The sequence below is a fragment of the Sinohyriopsis cumingii genome, chromosome 17, assembly GCF_028554795.1.
Source record: "Sinohyriopsis cumingii isolate HCF-2022 chromosome 17, ASM2855479v2, whole genome shotgun sequence".
NCBI classification, from domain to species: Eukaryota; Metazoa; Mollusca; class Bivalvia; order Unionida; family Unionidae; genus Sinohyriopsis; species Sinohyriopsis cumingii.
The window spans coordinates 24,645,649-24,661,157 of NC_142977.1; the positions used below are offsets into that span (position 1 = coordinate 24,645,649).

The 15,509-nt window shown below is 34.7% G+C and overlaps 1 protein-coding gene across 6 annotated transcripts in view; it reads right to left on the reverse strand.

The window, feature by feature from the left end:
- LOC149778268 (syntaxin-binding protein 1-like) overlaps window positions 1-15,509 on the reverse strand; it is a 100,659-nt gene that overhangs the window by 51,651 nt on the left and 33,499 nt on the right. For all 6 annotated transcript variants that reach the window (XM_089939067.1, XM_089939066.1, XM_089939065.1 and 3 more), the window contains exons 8-11: window positions 15,035-15,165; window positions 12,383-12,490; window positions 7,950-8,157; window positions 5,202-5,340 (exon numbers count right to left, since the gene is read on the reverse strand). In XM_089939067.1, the coding sequence (XP_089795193.1) occupies window positions 5,202-5,340; window positions 7,950-8,157; window positions 12,383-12,490; window positions 15,035-15,165 (586 nt within the window). The remainder of the gene's footprint in view (window positions 1-5,201; window positions 5,341-7,949; window positions 8,158-12,382; window positions 12,491-15,034; window positions 15,166-15,509) is intronic.

The following is a 15,509-nucleotide window of genomic DNA, read 5'->3' on the forward strand; positions in this document are numbered from 1 at the left end:
TTGAAACGAAATATGCAAATTACTCAAGATGCCTATTATGTATTCATATTTTTAAAAGTGTTCAAGTGAGTAATTTCTAGTAAATCAGTTTGGAACAAATATAGCCATGCATGTTATTAAAACTATTCAACAGTCATTTACTTGAAAAATTGTATAAATTCATGGCATGTGATTAAAGATAACATCTGTTTATACCACTTCCAAAGTGTTTTCATTTAGAAATGCATGTTCATCAGTAAATCACAAACAAGATGATCTTTTCTGCCTGAGTACGTTGGAAAAGAAATTAATGTGCTGCACAGACTCATCAAAAAATTCAGGTCCTATGGAATAGGATTAATATTTTGGACACATATTTTTGAAAATCACTATCATACTGCAAAAAAAAGAACTGAACAATAAAGTTTTCAAGGAATGGCTTAAATTTCATTCCAATGTCCGGGCAAGGTAAATTTGTCAAAGCATGGATAATTTTCTTACTGCAAATGGTCTCATGGATTGAAAAAAAAATCTGACCAAGTTGGGTTCTAATTGCTACTGCACATAAATTAGTATTTAAAAAATGCTTTCAATTTAATGATTTCAATTGTTGTATTTTCCTACAGTGAAATATCCCAAGATGTGTCCAGGAAAAAAATTATTTGGTTGTTCTGAATGGCTCTTTCATACATTACTGGCTATGTCATGCCAAGGAAATGGAAGCAAACTGCCTTTCCCAAGGACACACCAACACTCTACCAAATGAGCTTCTGCAGCTCAAAAACAAATAAAAGATCAGATCTTACATGATCCAAGAATTTTGATCAAATAGTCCTAAGCTTTATTAAACAAACAAGACCAATTATATTAAACAGATTAAGAATACTTATGGCATGGAGGATTAGGAACTTTGCTACATAAAACAGGATTACAGGGATTATCATAAATAGTGAAATATTCACAATCATTTTTTGTGTGTTGATCTTAAGCAAATGACAATATCCCTCAAAACAATATATTCAAATGTGAAATGCACAAGTCTTTTTGTGCTCTTTATCTCCATGCATAGAATTTATTGAAAAATTCAGCCAAAACAAATTCTGATGAAAACATTTCTTTACCTTCATGAACATTTTGTACTCAAATGATTCAACATCAAAACTGTCCAATAATATTAAGGGAGTTAACAATCTGGAGTATAACAATTTCCTCTTTGGATTACAATAAGATAAGTCCCTTTACAAAGCTAGACTTTTATCTTCAAGGCCAGATGGCTCTGAAAACAAAATGTAGAACAAGCAATGCAGCATATTATTAAATCTAGCAGAAGTCTACACAATCAAAAGTATTCTAATTTTGAATCTGGGGTAAAAGATTACAATCAATTTTTAGTTGAACCTAGCATAAATCTGAAATTGTGAATGTGCTTAAAAACTTGGAATTCTCTCACTAAACGACCTGGTAAAGTAACCTCAGTGGAATATTCATCAGTTGTTCACTCAGAAACGTAAATAATGCAAATTCACTGTTCATGCAATACAGACTCTGTAACGAGTAATTTTACCAAATCTTATGACATCAGCATTTCATTTGCATTCCATCTGCACAGACTACACTGGCATCTACATTTCATTTGCATTCCATCTGCACAGTTTGCATACCACTGGCATCTACATTTCATTTGCATTCCATTTGCACGGTTTGCATACCACTGGTATCTACATTTCATTTGCATTCAATCTGCACAGTTTGCATACCACTGGCATCTACATTTCATTTGCATTCCATCTACACAGTTTGCATACCACTGGCATATACATTTCATTCATCATCTCATCAGTGTTTGTTTATGGTCTCAGAAATACATTCAAATTTTGCATTTATTCTTTCCATCCATTATTTCCTTTCGTTTTCACTTGTTTGGAACACAATGGTAATTCATTTTTAATTGTGTCACTGTTTTCATTTTAAAGGGGGAGAACTCACTTTCAAATCTTGTTTCATTATTTTGTTAAAAGTGCATAAAATGCAAAAGGTAGTACAGTAGTCCCACTCTTATAAGGTCACCCCTACTGCAGCAGGGAAGTGGCCTTATAATGAGGGTGGCCTTTCTAGAGGGGGATGACAAACGTGAATAGTAAATACATATGAAGAAAGTCACAAGTACATTTAATTTTAAAACATTTAATATTTTCATTAAAATATCACATGCATGTTGTGAAATAAATGAAAAACAAACTGTTTCATCATTTTCAAAAGAATGTTATGAATAACCATTTATATAGTTTTAAAACTGTCTTTATAATTATGTTACAGATCACATCATCTGTCACTATGTTGGTAACAGTCTAAAAAACAAACCAGTCTCGTCACAATTAAAAATATCCTTGCTGTCATATCCCCTGCATATATCGTTTAGTCTTTTGTTCCAATCTTCAACAACTTCATTATTAACATCAGCTGATTCTCCACTATGGAAAGAACACTTAATATTGTGTCGCACTTGAAAGCTGTGCAACCATCCGTTACTTGCAGTAAAGTCATCATATCCCAATTCAACTGACAAAATTGTTGCTTTTTCTTGTCATTCAAATCAGGATACAAACATCTCCTGGCTCAAACAATCTTCCTTTCTCCGTCCATTTCACCTTCCCACTTCTGCAGAATTGTTTCCTTATCTTTCACGATATTGTTTATCTGAGTCTTCCCAACATTAGTTTTCTGCAAGGATCCTCGACCCCCACCCCTTCCAAACCTCTCGGTCAGTTGAATTATTTTCACTTTCTCTTCTAAACTGATAATTTTTCTTTTCCTCGATGACATGTTGATCTTTTTGCAGTAAGTTATTCATGTTGCCAACTACAATACTGATAAAACAATTTTGTATGCATCTAAACAAATTGCTGTGTGTTTTTAAAGGAAGTGATCTTGTCACGTGATTCGTTAGTCACAGTCTGGTACCCTATTGTTTTTATACATTTCTTTACACCAAGTCAGCGAAGCCAAAACGGCTTCGATATATACCATTTAACATCACGCAGATTTGACCTCATGGCCATTAGGATTTGTAATTTTGACAATTATTGTCAGTAGTATTAGCCACTAATTACCAAAGCGAACATCTTACTAAGGGAAGCCATAAAGACTATCAAACCATTTTCATGCTGACTTGTGTATTGTACATTGGTACTGCCACTTCTCAGCTGTTATTACTGTTCAATAATTGTGATCTTAACAATTATCAAAGTGACTAAACTGGACATCTTATGATAACACAGCAGTAAGGCTAAATTGGATTACATGTACTTACCCTTTTGTATGGATTAAAATTTGAGTCTTTCTCGGCTTTATGGAGTAAATGTGGCTTCTCGTGAGGCATAAATGATATAATATTAACCTCATTGGTACATGTACTTTAGTCAACACTTCTTTCAGTAACGAAAACCTGACATCAGGAAACAGAAATCGGATTACTTAACACAGGTTATGAATAAAATACTGGTTCTGGATACATATCAAAATAAAATGCGGCCACTTGTGAGGGGTAAATTTTATATTATTGCACTAATATGCTGGCCGCTGGTCGCGTTAGCCAGATGGCCTTTCATGAAGGGTACTTTTGAACACAAACTCGTCGGTGCCAACGGATTCTGGCCGTAAGGAGCAGGTGGCCGCTGGCCAGGGGACCGTTCAAGAGGGGGACTACTGTACTGAATTTATGATAAATTAGAACATAACCATAAGTGTAATAAGTGAAACAATATGGTAGAGTACTTGTCAGAAAATTGTATTATTTTATATTGCTGACATAATGAAAGTACAGATACAACCACCAGTGTTGATGTCTTCAATGGTGGTTGTTCTTATGTCTGTCAAAATAATCAACGCCACAGCTTGTGAGAGGTGACAAAATTGTCTTCCAGTGTAAAGATCCTGATCATGGAATATCATAAAATCATGGAAATTTAGCAGCAGCTTGATAAAAAATATTTTTAATTCAATCAATAAATTCATTTTCTTTTCTTCAAAAATGCATTCATCATTTTATTTGTGTTAATATTTCATTCTGTCTGCATATATTTCTGCATTCTGTTTGTAATCATTCTGTATTTCATTTTATTGGTAAAATTACCCCCTTCAGAATCTGTACCAATTTTTTAAAATATTGTATTAAGGACAAAACCTACAACTGGGTTCCCACAGATTACCGAGATCAAAGTCCCGTGTTTGTTTTCTGATCAAAGTAAATGTTATCCCAAACATTTCATATTATACCCACACACATGCAATTAGCACTGTTAAACATATCAACAAAAGAACCAGCCTTATTTCTCCAATAATTTGTCCAAATATCACCACCACTGCCTTGCCTGCACAAATTTTAGCAACGTTTATAATCTGTTAAACTGAATCACCATTTTGTTGATGATAAAAACAGTTCCAGCAATGAACATCACACAACAAATGGCATATTACACAACAATGAACATTACACAACACATGGCAGATTACACAACAATGAACATTACACAACACATGGCATATTACACAACAATGAACATTACACATGGCATATTACACAATAATGAACATTACACAACACAAGGCATATTACACAACAATGCACATTATACAACACATGGCATATTCATTATGGATAAGAAAACAATTCTAGCCATCGACATTAAACCAAGTTTCCTGAATGTTCATCCATATTAAAATTTCTGACTAAGGATACATCATGCCCTCAATTTTCCCTGATTGTCAACTAAAATTTTCCTTTTGCCTGACTAATCATATGAATTCCTAGACTTTTTCCAGTCTTTATTTTTAAAAAAATCAAATCTGAACTTTTTCCTGACCAATGGGAACCCAGGACAGTAATTCATCTGTAGCATCAATGTATGATTTACACCGGAAACATATTCACATATGTAAATATTGAACATAATTATGAGTCTGAGCCAAGCTGGCACAAGATCAATGTTGCTTGTTCTACTGATCCAGGTCTGTGCAGTCTGAAGTTGGTTTCACCAATGCATATATACAGTACTAAAAATGTCATTAGTGGTAGAACCATAAAATTTGATATCCAAGTAAACAAATGATATTCCAATGAATGGTTAAGCAACCAGGTCCATCTACCAGCTTATTATTGTACCCCTCCCTAAAAAATGGTTAGTAAAAATGAAAGCAAAAATGACCCATTCGGCCAGGCTTACCTCCTTTATGAATAATATACAGCAGGATGATGCGAATTTTGTCATAGGCTGTGACATTTTGGTCAAGTAGGATTGGCACAATGTTCCGCATGTGATCACGAATCTTTTCTCCTTCAGCATCAGTTCCCATTGCCAAGTCCTGTGATGGATTAGTTGCATAAATAAAACAATGTTAGCAGTGTTAAGAAATTTAAAAATATTTCCCTAAAAATCACTGTGCTATTAAAATTTGCTTGCGTTTTAAAACATGCCCAAAGTCTGATTTCCTGTCACAATAAATGGACAAGTAATTGGATGAGTGATGATAATGGATGGACAAATGGACAGACTAAAAAAGTGATTACATACAGGGCACTCTCATCTTGACTTGCACTCCAAATTAATACCATCATTAAAGAAGTATTACAGATATTTCATAAACTTATTATGAACATAAGCCACCAGTTTTCTGCCATTAGAATACTAAACACTATAACTGCAACATATATTAACCTGAAAAATGAATTTATAAGATAGCAGTGAAGTAGCTGTTTTCAGCTGTTGGAAATGGTGCCCTAATCAATACATGCAAGTCATTCAGAAATATTAGAGTTATTTATCAAATATAAAGCACAACTGAAATCCAAAAACCAGGTACAGTTATCCTCAGAAATGTAGGAGCTTGGGTAAATTTATCTTTCACACAAGATTGCTTTATTCTGCTGACTTGAATCCAACCTTTATATTAAATCATCACTGACTTAAAATCTACACCAATCTTAGTTTATTCACACTTGAAAAAGAATATCTGGAATAGACGGTTACTCAACTCACTGAGATCAAAAGATTTAGCTATTCTTTGTGACTCATGACCTGAAACTGCCTGACCCATTACCCTTAAGAAAAGGGATGTAACTCTTACCAAAGACAAAACTTTTTTTCAGAGATAGTTTGAATCCTCAGGCAAATTGACGAAAATATCTAACCATACTTGTCACAGTGGCACAAAAGGCAACTTCAGTTTCTGTTATGATAAATCAACTACTTTTCCCACCATACAGCAAAGAATTTCTTTAACCCTCTACCATAAATGATTAAAACTGCCTCACTTTCAAATCTCTCATATTGACACTTTGAGTTACACTATCAACATGGTGAGTACAAAATCTGATATTCCTTTTTCTGAACAATGTCTTTCTTGTGAAGGAAAAGATTAAGCGGTCACTACACATAAGCACCAGTGACCATTAATACAGAAGGCAGTTAACTTTCATATACAGGACATTTATACAGAAAATTATACAAGGAGGAATTAGAATGGCCATTGTGATCAGGTGACCACTAAGTAAAGGAAACTATTAAGACATGTTTGACTGCTCATCACACATGTCTCAACAAAAAGAGCTCAGTTGAGTAAAATATTATTCAACGTGTTTTAATATATAAAATCTGAAACACTAATCAATGAACTAGTCAGTTAAATTTAAGAGTCCACCCTGAGTTGGGATTCAGGTGAAATAATCATTTCCCGTCCTATACGCTGAGAATTTCAAGCTGACCTTGCCTTGCCTGTTGCTGATATTTCCTCTTGTTCCACTGCATGCTGTTGTTTTCAACACACAAATTCAACTCTCATGTCAGTTAAAAAAGCAATCTAAGAAGTTGTTACTCAACAGTCACTTGTTATGTAGTCAATGTCTGTGATGATTCAGTAGCTATTTACATCTAGTGAGCTACAAGACTTCAGCCAAACAGTCACATATGTAACATGCATAGATGTAATTCCATTCTTTTGTGCCTAAACCTGCCACCTTGAGTGGAACGCAAATCATGATGCCAACTTAAAAAAATCATGACTATGACCATATATTTACAAACTCTTTCCCAAAAAATTATCTCTCCACTGTCTTATTCTATTAACTTAGCATGAAAACATATGCTATAGTCATACTGTGAAAATTCATTTTCCATTTTCTTCTTTTATGCTGATATTTAGTGTTAATTCAATTAACACACTTAATATCAGCTTAAAAGATAAAATGCATTTTTGTTTCTTGAACATTTCTAGAATAAGCAAAAGCTATCATTATGCAGGCATTCTGCATAAAAAACACGGCACATTAAAACATTTGAGGTCCTCCTGTAAAGTTAGTCTGATTCCCTGACCAATTCCACTGAACCTAATATGAAATCCAGATTTGGACCAAATCCAAACAAGTCAATATCTGGACTTGACCATAACAATTGTATTTTCTTATTTTTTCAATTATTCTGTAATTTAAGGATAATTTTAGCAAGACTTGAGTTCAGATTTTAATGTGGGTATGTGAGAAAGCTTGCCAGTAGCTTCTCGAGGGACGGTGGATCTTTCCGGGGTTTTCCTGGGTTCTTAAACCACCTTTAATACTGGCCGCCATGTATAGCCTATTGTGTGCTGAAAAATGGCATTAAACCCTACAACAACAACAGTTCAGATTTTAAGAGTTGGTTACGTATTCTCAATAACTGAAAAATAAAAAATGTGCACTCAGGCTCAAAATTTAAGAGTTACGACATTCTGCAACTTTACTCAGAACAAAGTTAAAACCACTGAAGCTTCTGATTTCTCTGGAACTGGGTTTCTCCCCTTGCTTACTAAATTACAATTACACATAGCCACTCTATGCATCTTATCCAACGATTAGATTTTGGATTTGAGCCGTGTAATCCAAAATGATTAAAACGTTATAGGGTCAGAAAGATGAATTTTGTATTTTTTCACCGAGTTACCTGTTCAACTTTACACAGCCTGTCGATGTTTTTCTGGAAGGCTTTCATGCAGTCTTCAGCCAAATGGAACTGTGTAGCATACCTGCTTAGTTCCTTCTGGTACTGTGGCATCTTCTTCACCATCTGAGATAAGTCTCGCATGTTTGTCTTGTCTGTTGCCTTCATCCGCTTCTGCTCTGCAAACTCCTTTAGCTTCTTGGTAACTTGTCTATAAAAAATAGGTATTTAATAACAAAATTTAAGTGAAACATGTAATGCAAATTCATTTCTTGGTAGGACTTGTTACTAAATACCTGTGACACAACCTGACACCTGTGATTGTTCACTATTCAACTCTCATTACAATAACCAACTGGGCTGAAAGTAATTTCATTGTCATATCATGTGTGCCATTGCATCAATTTAGGCAATTCTTCAGCATGAGTTATCTTTCTTGTTAGGATGTACACATGTAATAATAGTATGAAAAAGAAGAGAAAAGGGAAATACAATATACTTGTCATAACCAAAATTCGTCACAATATTCCTAACTGATTTTTATTCAGCATCGCTGAAGAAGACAATAATTTCTATTTTATCCAAGCTCAAAAACTGGCTTTGTCTTTTTCATGGGAGATTTTGACATGGCTGTAAACACAGATGCAATTCTTATGTACACTATTTATCATAACCAATTATCCTGGCAAATATACAAAAATCACCATACAAGAATGTGACGAGCATTAATATTATCTTTTACTCATGTACAATTAAACAAATTTGAAGAACAAAATATCACCAGCTTAAGGTAAGTAATTATGTCAATCCCTCCAAGGTTCAACATGGGCAGCCAACGTCTGGTGTGCACATGGTCTTAGCAAAGAGTTCCAGAAAGATTATAAATTCTGATTGATGTAATAAAGATTAACAGTGTCACCAGATTTGAGACACTGGGATGGAGTCAACTGAATGATCAGTCTATATAGATGACTTCCTAGTTTGTTGTGAAACAATAATGTTAATACTGTTACTCCAATACTCTGCTGTAACAGTCAAATTTAATAGTGTGTATATTTGTTCGGTTCCATTATTTTTGTCTTCAAAAGAATATTCTATTACAATTTATTACATTATTATGAGAGCTGACTGTGTTGAATGTGCATCACTACTCACATTCTGTAAAGTGAAATAAGACAAACAAACCTAGGACACATAAAAAACACATCCCCTGTGATACAAATAACTTTTGAAAAAAGTCACTTCTGTTTTAAACAAATCCTCCATTCAGTTGGATTAAGTACCACAGATGTAACGATAATGGAATAAGATGGGTAGCAACTCATGAATCAAACATGTAAACTGACTCTTGAACAAGAAAGCATGAGAGGCACAAACATAACAAAACAATACCTGCAGAAATAAATGTCAGGAAGAGTTGTTTCTTCTAAACTTACATACATTTTGATCATGTTGATATAAGTTATGAAATCTGTTTTAACAGAAACTATGTTCTAGCAGGAAATAATTTACAAAAAAAGTGATTACATTTGTCATTTCCAACTAGATGGGGTGTGTTTGAGTGTTTTGGATTTTTAACGTAGTTCAACAATTTTTAAGTCATTCTGCTAAGATATCTGCACTGTGGCAGTTTTATAGTGATGTCCAGCCCTGGGGCATTAATCCATAGACATGCAGCATCATGTCCCATCCAGTCACATTATTCTGACACCAGACCAACCAGTCCTAACACTAACCTCTTAATGCTGAGTGCCTAGCGAAACAGCTACTAGTACCATTTTTATAAGTCTTTAGTATGACTCGGCCAAAGTTCAAACCCACAACCTCTCACATCCAAGGTTAATGTTCTAATGACTAGGCCACCAAAGCAGTGTTCCCACTAGATGGAATACTGTCATGGATAATGAACTATGCAGAGTTCGTAATATAAATGATTCTTTAAATAGTTACAAACCAAATAATTTTTTTATGAAACACTAAAATGAATGAACCTTAAATTAATTAAGAAATGTTTCAATGAAAACTTAATATCAATGAAACAGTTACAAACTCCAAATGGGAATTTTTTAAAATTTTGCTCTTAATATTTTCCTATACAAGATTTGTCATTTTTTATTTGGTACCAATTTTCATTGATCTTGTGCATGATGAAGGGTGTCCAAATGTGTGTTGGGTGCCCAAACAGCACCATTTTCAATTAGGACAAACTAGACATCATAAGTCTATGGCCGAAAATACCAATTCAACAGGACTTTCTGTTCTGGAGCAGCAGCATTAACCCTTTCATCACTAAGTAACTTTAGGGGCATAGAGTCCTCAACACTAAGTAACTTTGGAGTTGTAAAGCAAAATGACTTATGGATTTTGGAATAACATAACTTTGCCAATTTTAAAGATATCTGGCTGGATCAGGTCTCAAAATCAAGGTTCAAAATCAAATTTTATGACTAATTGACTAAAATGTGCATATCTATTACAACTATTAAAATACAGGTGCACACAGGTAACTCAACAGGTAAAATACAAGTAATTATCTATTTACTTCTTAGAAAACTTAGAAAGTTCCCAAAACTTGTTCAATTGACATTAGACGTACTCATGAATAATTCCAGTAGCAACACAAGTCTTTCTTTCAGGTATATGACAGGGAGAAATTAGAATTCCATAAAATGCCTTGATTTCATCCAAGGTGAAATCTGTCCACACACCTGTATTGCCTCTGGCACCTTTGATCGTCGCATTCAAATTCGTTAGACGGACAATGTTTAAAGAAACTTCATCTGAATAGAATATTTGAAAATATTCCAAAGCTCTCCTGGAGCCATCTAACACTTGGGTGGGTCCAACTCTCTCAGAAAACAGAAACAAATCTCCTTGGTTTTCCAACTTCGTCCAAACAAAATTACATGGAGCATACACTTCCTCCGGTTCAAAACCTTCAAGGTCCTCTTCATCTTCATCACTGTCACCAACAAGCGCATTCCACTGCCTCTCCAGACACCTTCTCTCATTTTCTTCCAACTTTACTAGGTCAAAATTGGTAAAATCCTCCGATAATTCAAAATCTAACACTTCACTCACTTTCTTCGGACTCCGCCATTTTGGCTACAAATTTCACCATTCAGAAAACTCGTTAAAAGTGCCTACTTTGTTCGATATTTCTAGTTGTATACAAGCTAAACTCACAAGATAATCCAAATATAATACCTATATTACAAGTAGGAAGTTATTAGAGGTTCCCAAAATGTATATAGTTGGGTACTATAACGTTAGAGAAGAACATGCCCCAGATCGGTAAAGCGGTCCATAGTGTTTACAGACTTACTTCCCCTGGACCGGAAAACTGGTCCATAGTGATGAAATGGTTAAAAAGATGTTTTATAGATGGCTGCCATGGTAGCCAAGTATGAGTCTGATCATCAGTATTTTCATTAGGACTAACTAGACATCATAACAAGTCTCAAAATTAAAACCCCATGTTGACCTGTTCAGGAGGCATAGTGATAACAGGATTTTTAAGACTGCCCCTGTGGCAACCATACTGGATGTTCCAGCAGCATCATTTTTTTTTTTAGGACTGACTAGACATCAGGTGCACAAGCATTCCACAAGTGAGTTTAGGAGAAGAAGCAATAACAAACTCATGCTAATGGATGGATGAACAATGGATAACAGACAACAGGCCATCAAACAAGTTCTTCTGGCCTATGACTATTAGAGCTAAAACTACCAACATGTGGCTAAGCTTGAAATAGCAGTAAACCAATAACTTCTTGTTACAACGAAGTGACGATGATTTTATGTATACTTCATATTTAACAAATTCATGAAGGATCTTTCATGAAAATAATAACTGAAGTTAAAGGGCTCTCTAAGACCATTCAGTATCTAAACATATAATGCACTCTAGTCAATATGACATAATACATTTATTCACAAGAATCTAAATATTCCTTTTTATTCTTCTGTGTTAAAATTATTAACACTTTTCAAGAGGCTTATTTTCCCTTTCGTCTTAAACATGCCTTGCTTGCTGGACACCATTTTAAAAAAATTCAAGTATCAACAGTCTGATCAAGCAGACACTTCGCAGGAACAAATAGGTGCAGTTTAAAGTATCTGAGATGCTGCTGTAAAGTTAGTCTGTTTCCCCAATTTCACTAATTCTAATATGAAATCCGGATCCAAATCAAACATGGATTAACAAACTTTCCTGATTTTTCAGCAATGATTATTTTTCCATAGTTTTTGCTCTCCTGCCTAAGTCCGTATTTTAAGGGTAATTTTCATAAGACTTACATCAAAATTGTAAGGGTTGGCAGGTCTGATATATGCATGTACACACCCACAATGCTGATCTCGCAGCATTTCAGATATTTTTTCATTACACACTTGTCATAAGAATGGTCATGGCTATACATGTATATGATACCTACTGAGAAACAACAGCAATATGTTGATGCCTAAGTTCACCCCACAGCTCATCACTCTCATCCAGAAGAACCTCCTTCTCTTGAACTTCATTCCCCTGGGCATTGTCATACCTAAAAAACAAGAGTACTGTGAATGGTACATTGAAAGTCCACACTGTGTTTAATACTCAACTATGTAGATACCTGAAATTTTTGTGCAGAAACTACTTTTATTCCTTGTGTTAGTGATCCTAACCTAAGTGCAAGCCATCCACAAAGGTCTGGTCCAGGTTTGTGATGTATAAACTATTATTCTGCTTCTTTCTGGCTCAGTGATTTTGACCTTTGATCTTATGATCCTAAAATAAAAAGGCTTTTTTTCCCCATAAGTGCAAGCCTTCCAAAATGTTTGGTTTAGGTATGTGAGGTAAAAATAGTTCTTTGTGGTAAAAATATGTTTCTTCTTTCAGTCAATGACCTTAATTTTTTACCTTGTGATTATAAAATTAACAGGTTTCTTCCTTACCAAGTGCAAGTCATCCACAAAGTTTGGCAATCATGGTTGATGCAGATCTCAAGTTAATGTGATGGGGAAAAAAAATCTTCTTGCAGTAAGAGTGACGTTGACCTTGACTTTTTTTACATCCCAATCAACAGGCTATTTACAGCAAATCTTTGCCCCAGGTGCAAGCCATTCACAAAGTTTGGTTACTGAAAATCGTGTAAAACAAGTTATTTTACACAAACCATTTGTCTTCTTTCAGTCAGTGTCTTTAACCTTTGACCTTTTGACAATTAAATCAATAAATTTCTTCCTTAACACAAGTGCACACCAACCAAAATATCTGGTGAATGTGGATGATGGACAACTTGAGGTACTGTGAAGAAATGAAATTGGAGTGATATGAATGAATGATTGGATGTACAATACAACATATTATACTTGGCTCTGTGTAAAAGGTTTGTCTCTGAGCTGTATCCCTGCTCAAATCAATGTTAAGCTAATAGCACATCCGTGTTCCTTGTAGCTCAAACCCGTATGTAGTGGGCACACATAAAAAAACTATACTCACTACAATAAAGGATGATGAGTGTATAGTGCACATTTTGAGGTAGACTGGGTCTTCCATCACGCAAAAATGATCTGGTTGCTGCACCAAAAGAGAGAAAGCATGTGCTCTGCACTTGTTTATTGTTTGTCTTGCTTATGGGCAGATTATGTACAGTTGCATGTACCATGTTGATTTGCATGTACCATGCTGATCTTCAGAAGGTTTGTTTACACATGCATGATTAAGACACTAGAAACTGCATTACGTCATATCCTCTGCCTCATGGCAGTGTAGCACCTAGGATACCTTGGGCAGGAACACTATATCTCCCATAATCCAGAGTTGGGGGACACACAACATTTCAAAGGGACAAAGGAAAATAGTACTTAATGCACAAGTAGTGCTAATCTTAAATTTTGTAAACAATATTTTATTAAGTAACTCATGAAAACACTGACAGGTAGGAATATCTGATTCCATTTTGAATCATGTTCTAATTTAACTTTAATATTCACCTATTATCCACTAGCATTAATTATAATTAATCCTATTATTTTCGGAATTACTTTTTTTTTCTTCAAATTAATAATTCACTAATTAAAGGACAGACTGAATACTTGCATAAATTTAATCCCTTCTGTCACTAATTCAATCCTAAGATAAACTAAGCCACTGCCACCACAGGTGTGCTTTCAATCTCAAAAGTAAGTTACACAAGCGACCATCAGAAATTTTACTTTGCATCTTCAAAGACTACAACTAATACTGAATGTTTTGACTGTTAAATGTTTTGTTTTAAATAGGTTATCAGGTGCCATCTTCCAGGGTTTTTGTGCCTTTAATGACTTTAGCCATTAAAAGTACCAATATGGATGGACATGCACTAAGAAAAGTAGCAAGCATTTCTTGTTTATATTTTTGAAAACGCACCATCATGCACTCAAGGTGCAACACTACATGAAAATGGGAACCCCCTGGATTCTCCCATTTTCTTGACTATGATGCACATCTTTTTGCACAATTGTTCCTCATCAAAAGAAACACAATCAGATCATGGAAATTTGTCAATTAATTGTGAGGGAATGCAGCTTTTAAAATACCAAAATATTCTAAAAGTAGTAACACAGGGTATAATGTAATGAATTTCACTTTAGCAATTTCCTTGATATAACATCACCTACCTGTATAAAAAAATGCAAATCATCTTGAGGAAAGTTTTCTCAATAATTTTAGTTTTGACTTTTAAATGTTTTGATTGAAAAAATTTGTGAATTTAAGTTTTACAATTCTGTAATTTTCCAATCATATTTTTCAATATCTGTTCTATTCTGGAACATGCATTGTGGGATTCAATTACAATGCAACAAAATCACACCAAAACTGAATGAAAACAAATACTGCATTGTATTTTCTAGTCCCACATTTATTCCTTCACGAAATTCCGCATTATCACAAAATTCCCCCCTTTTTTTCTAACAGATTGGAGAATACCTCCCACATACACCCACACTTTCACTTTAGTCATGGTACACAATGCAAATGAAATCTGAAGAGTGCCAATGTTTAAAGGTGGTTTGCAAAGCACCAGCTTTTAAACAAAACCCACTGATGGACCATTACTCACTTGTAAGTGTCATTTACTATTGGTACCAGATCATATGCCATGGCCTGGAATGTCAACTCATGTAGGAGGGGTGAGATGGGGTCAAACCCTCTGTCAAGTATCAGCAACTGGGATCTATCCTTTTGAGGACCCTGAAATAATATAGCAAATGCAAGAGATGAAACGTTTAAGGCATGTCAAATAAACTCAATGATGCCAGAGATTACTGTACCATACATACTTGCCTTAGTCAAGATCAGTTGCAAGCTACACATATCCAGATCTGCCATCATATAATGTGCTAGCAGCTAGGTAGGAGTTATCAGTAGAACAAACAGGGTAGACCCTAATCTTCCACATTATGTGATGCCAGGTCAGAGTCCATGTTGTTTGAAGTTGGACTCAACTTACATATGTGTGTGTGTGTGTGTGTGTGTTTGTTTTTGGAATTTTAATGAAGCTTCAACAACTTGTAATATCACTATGATGTTTGCAG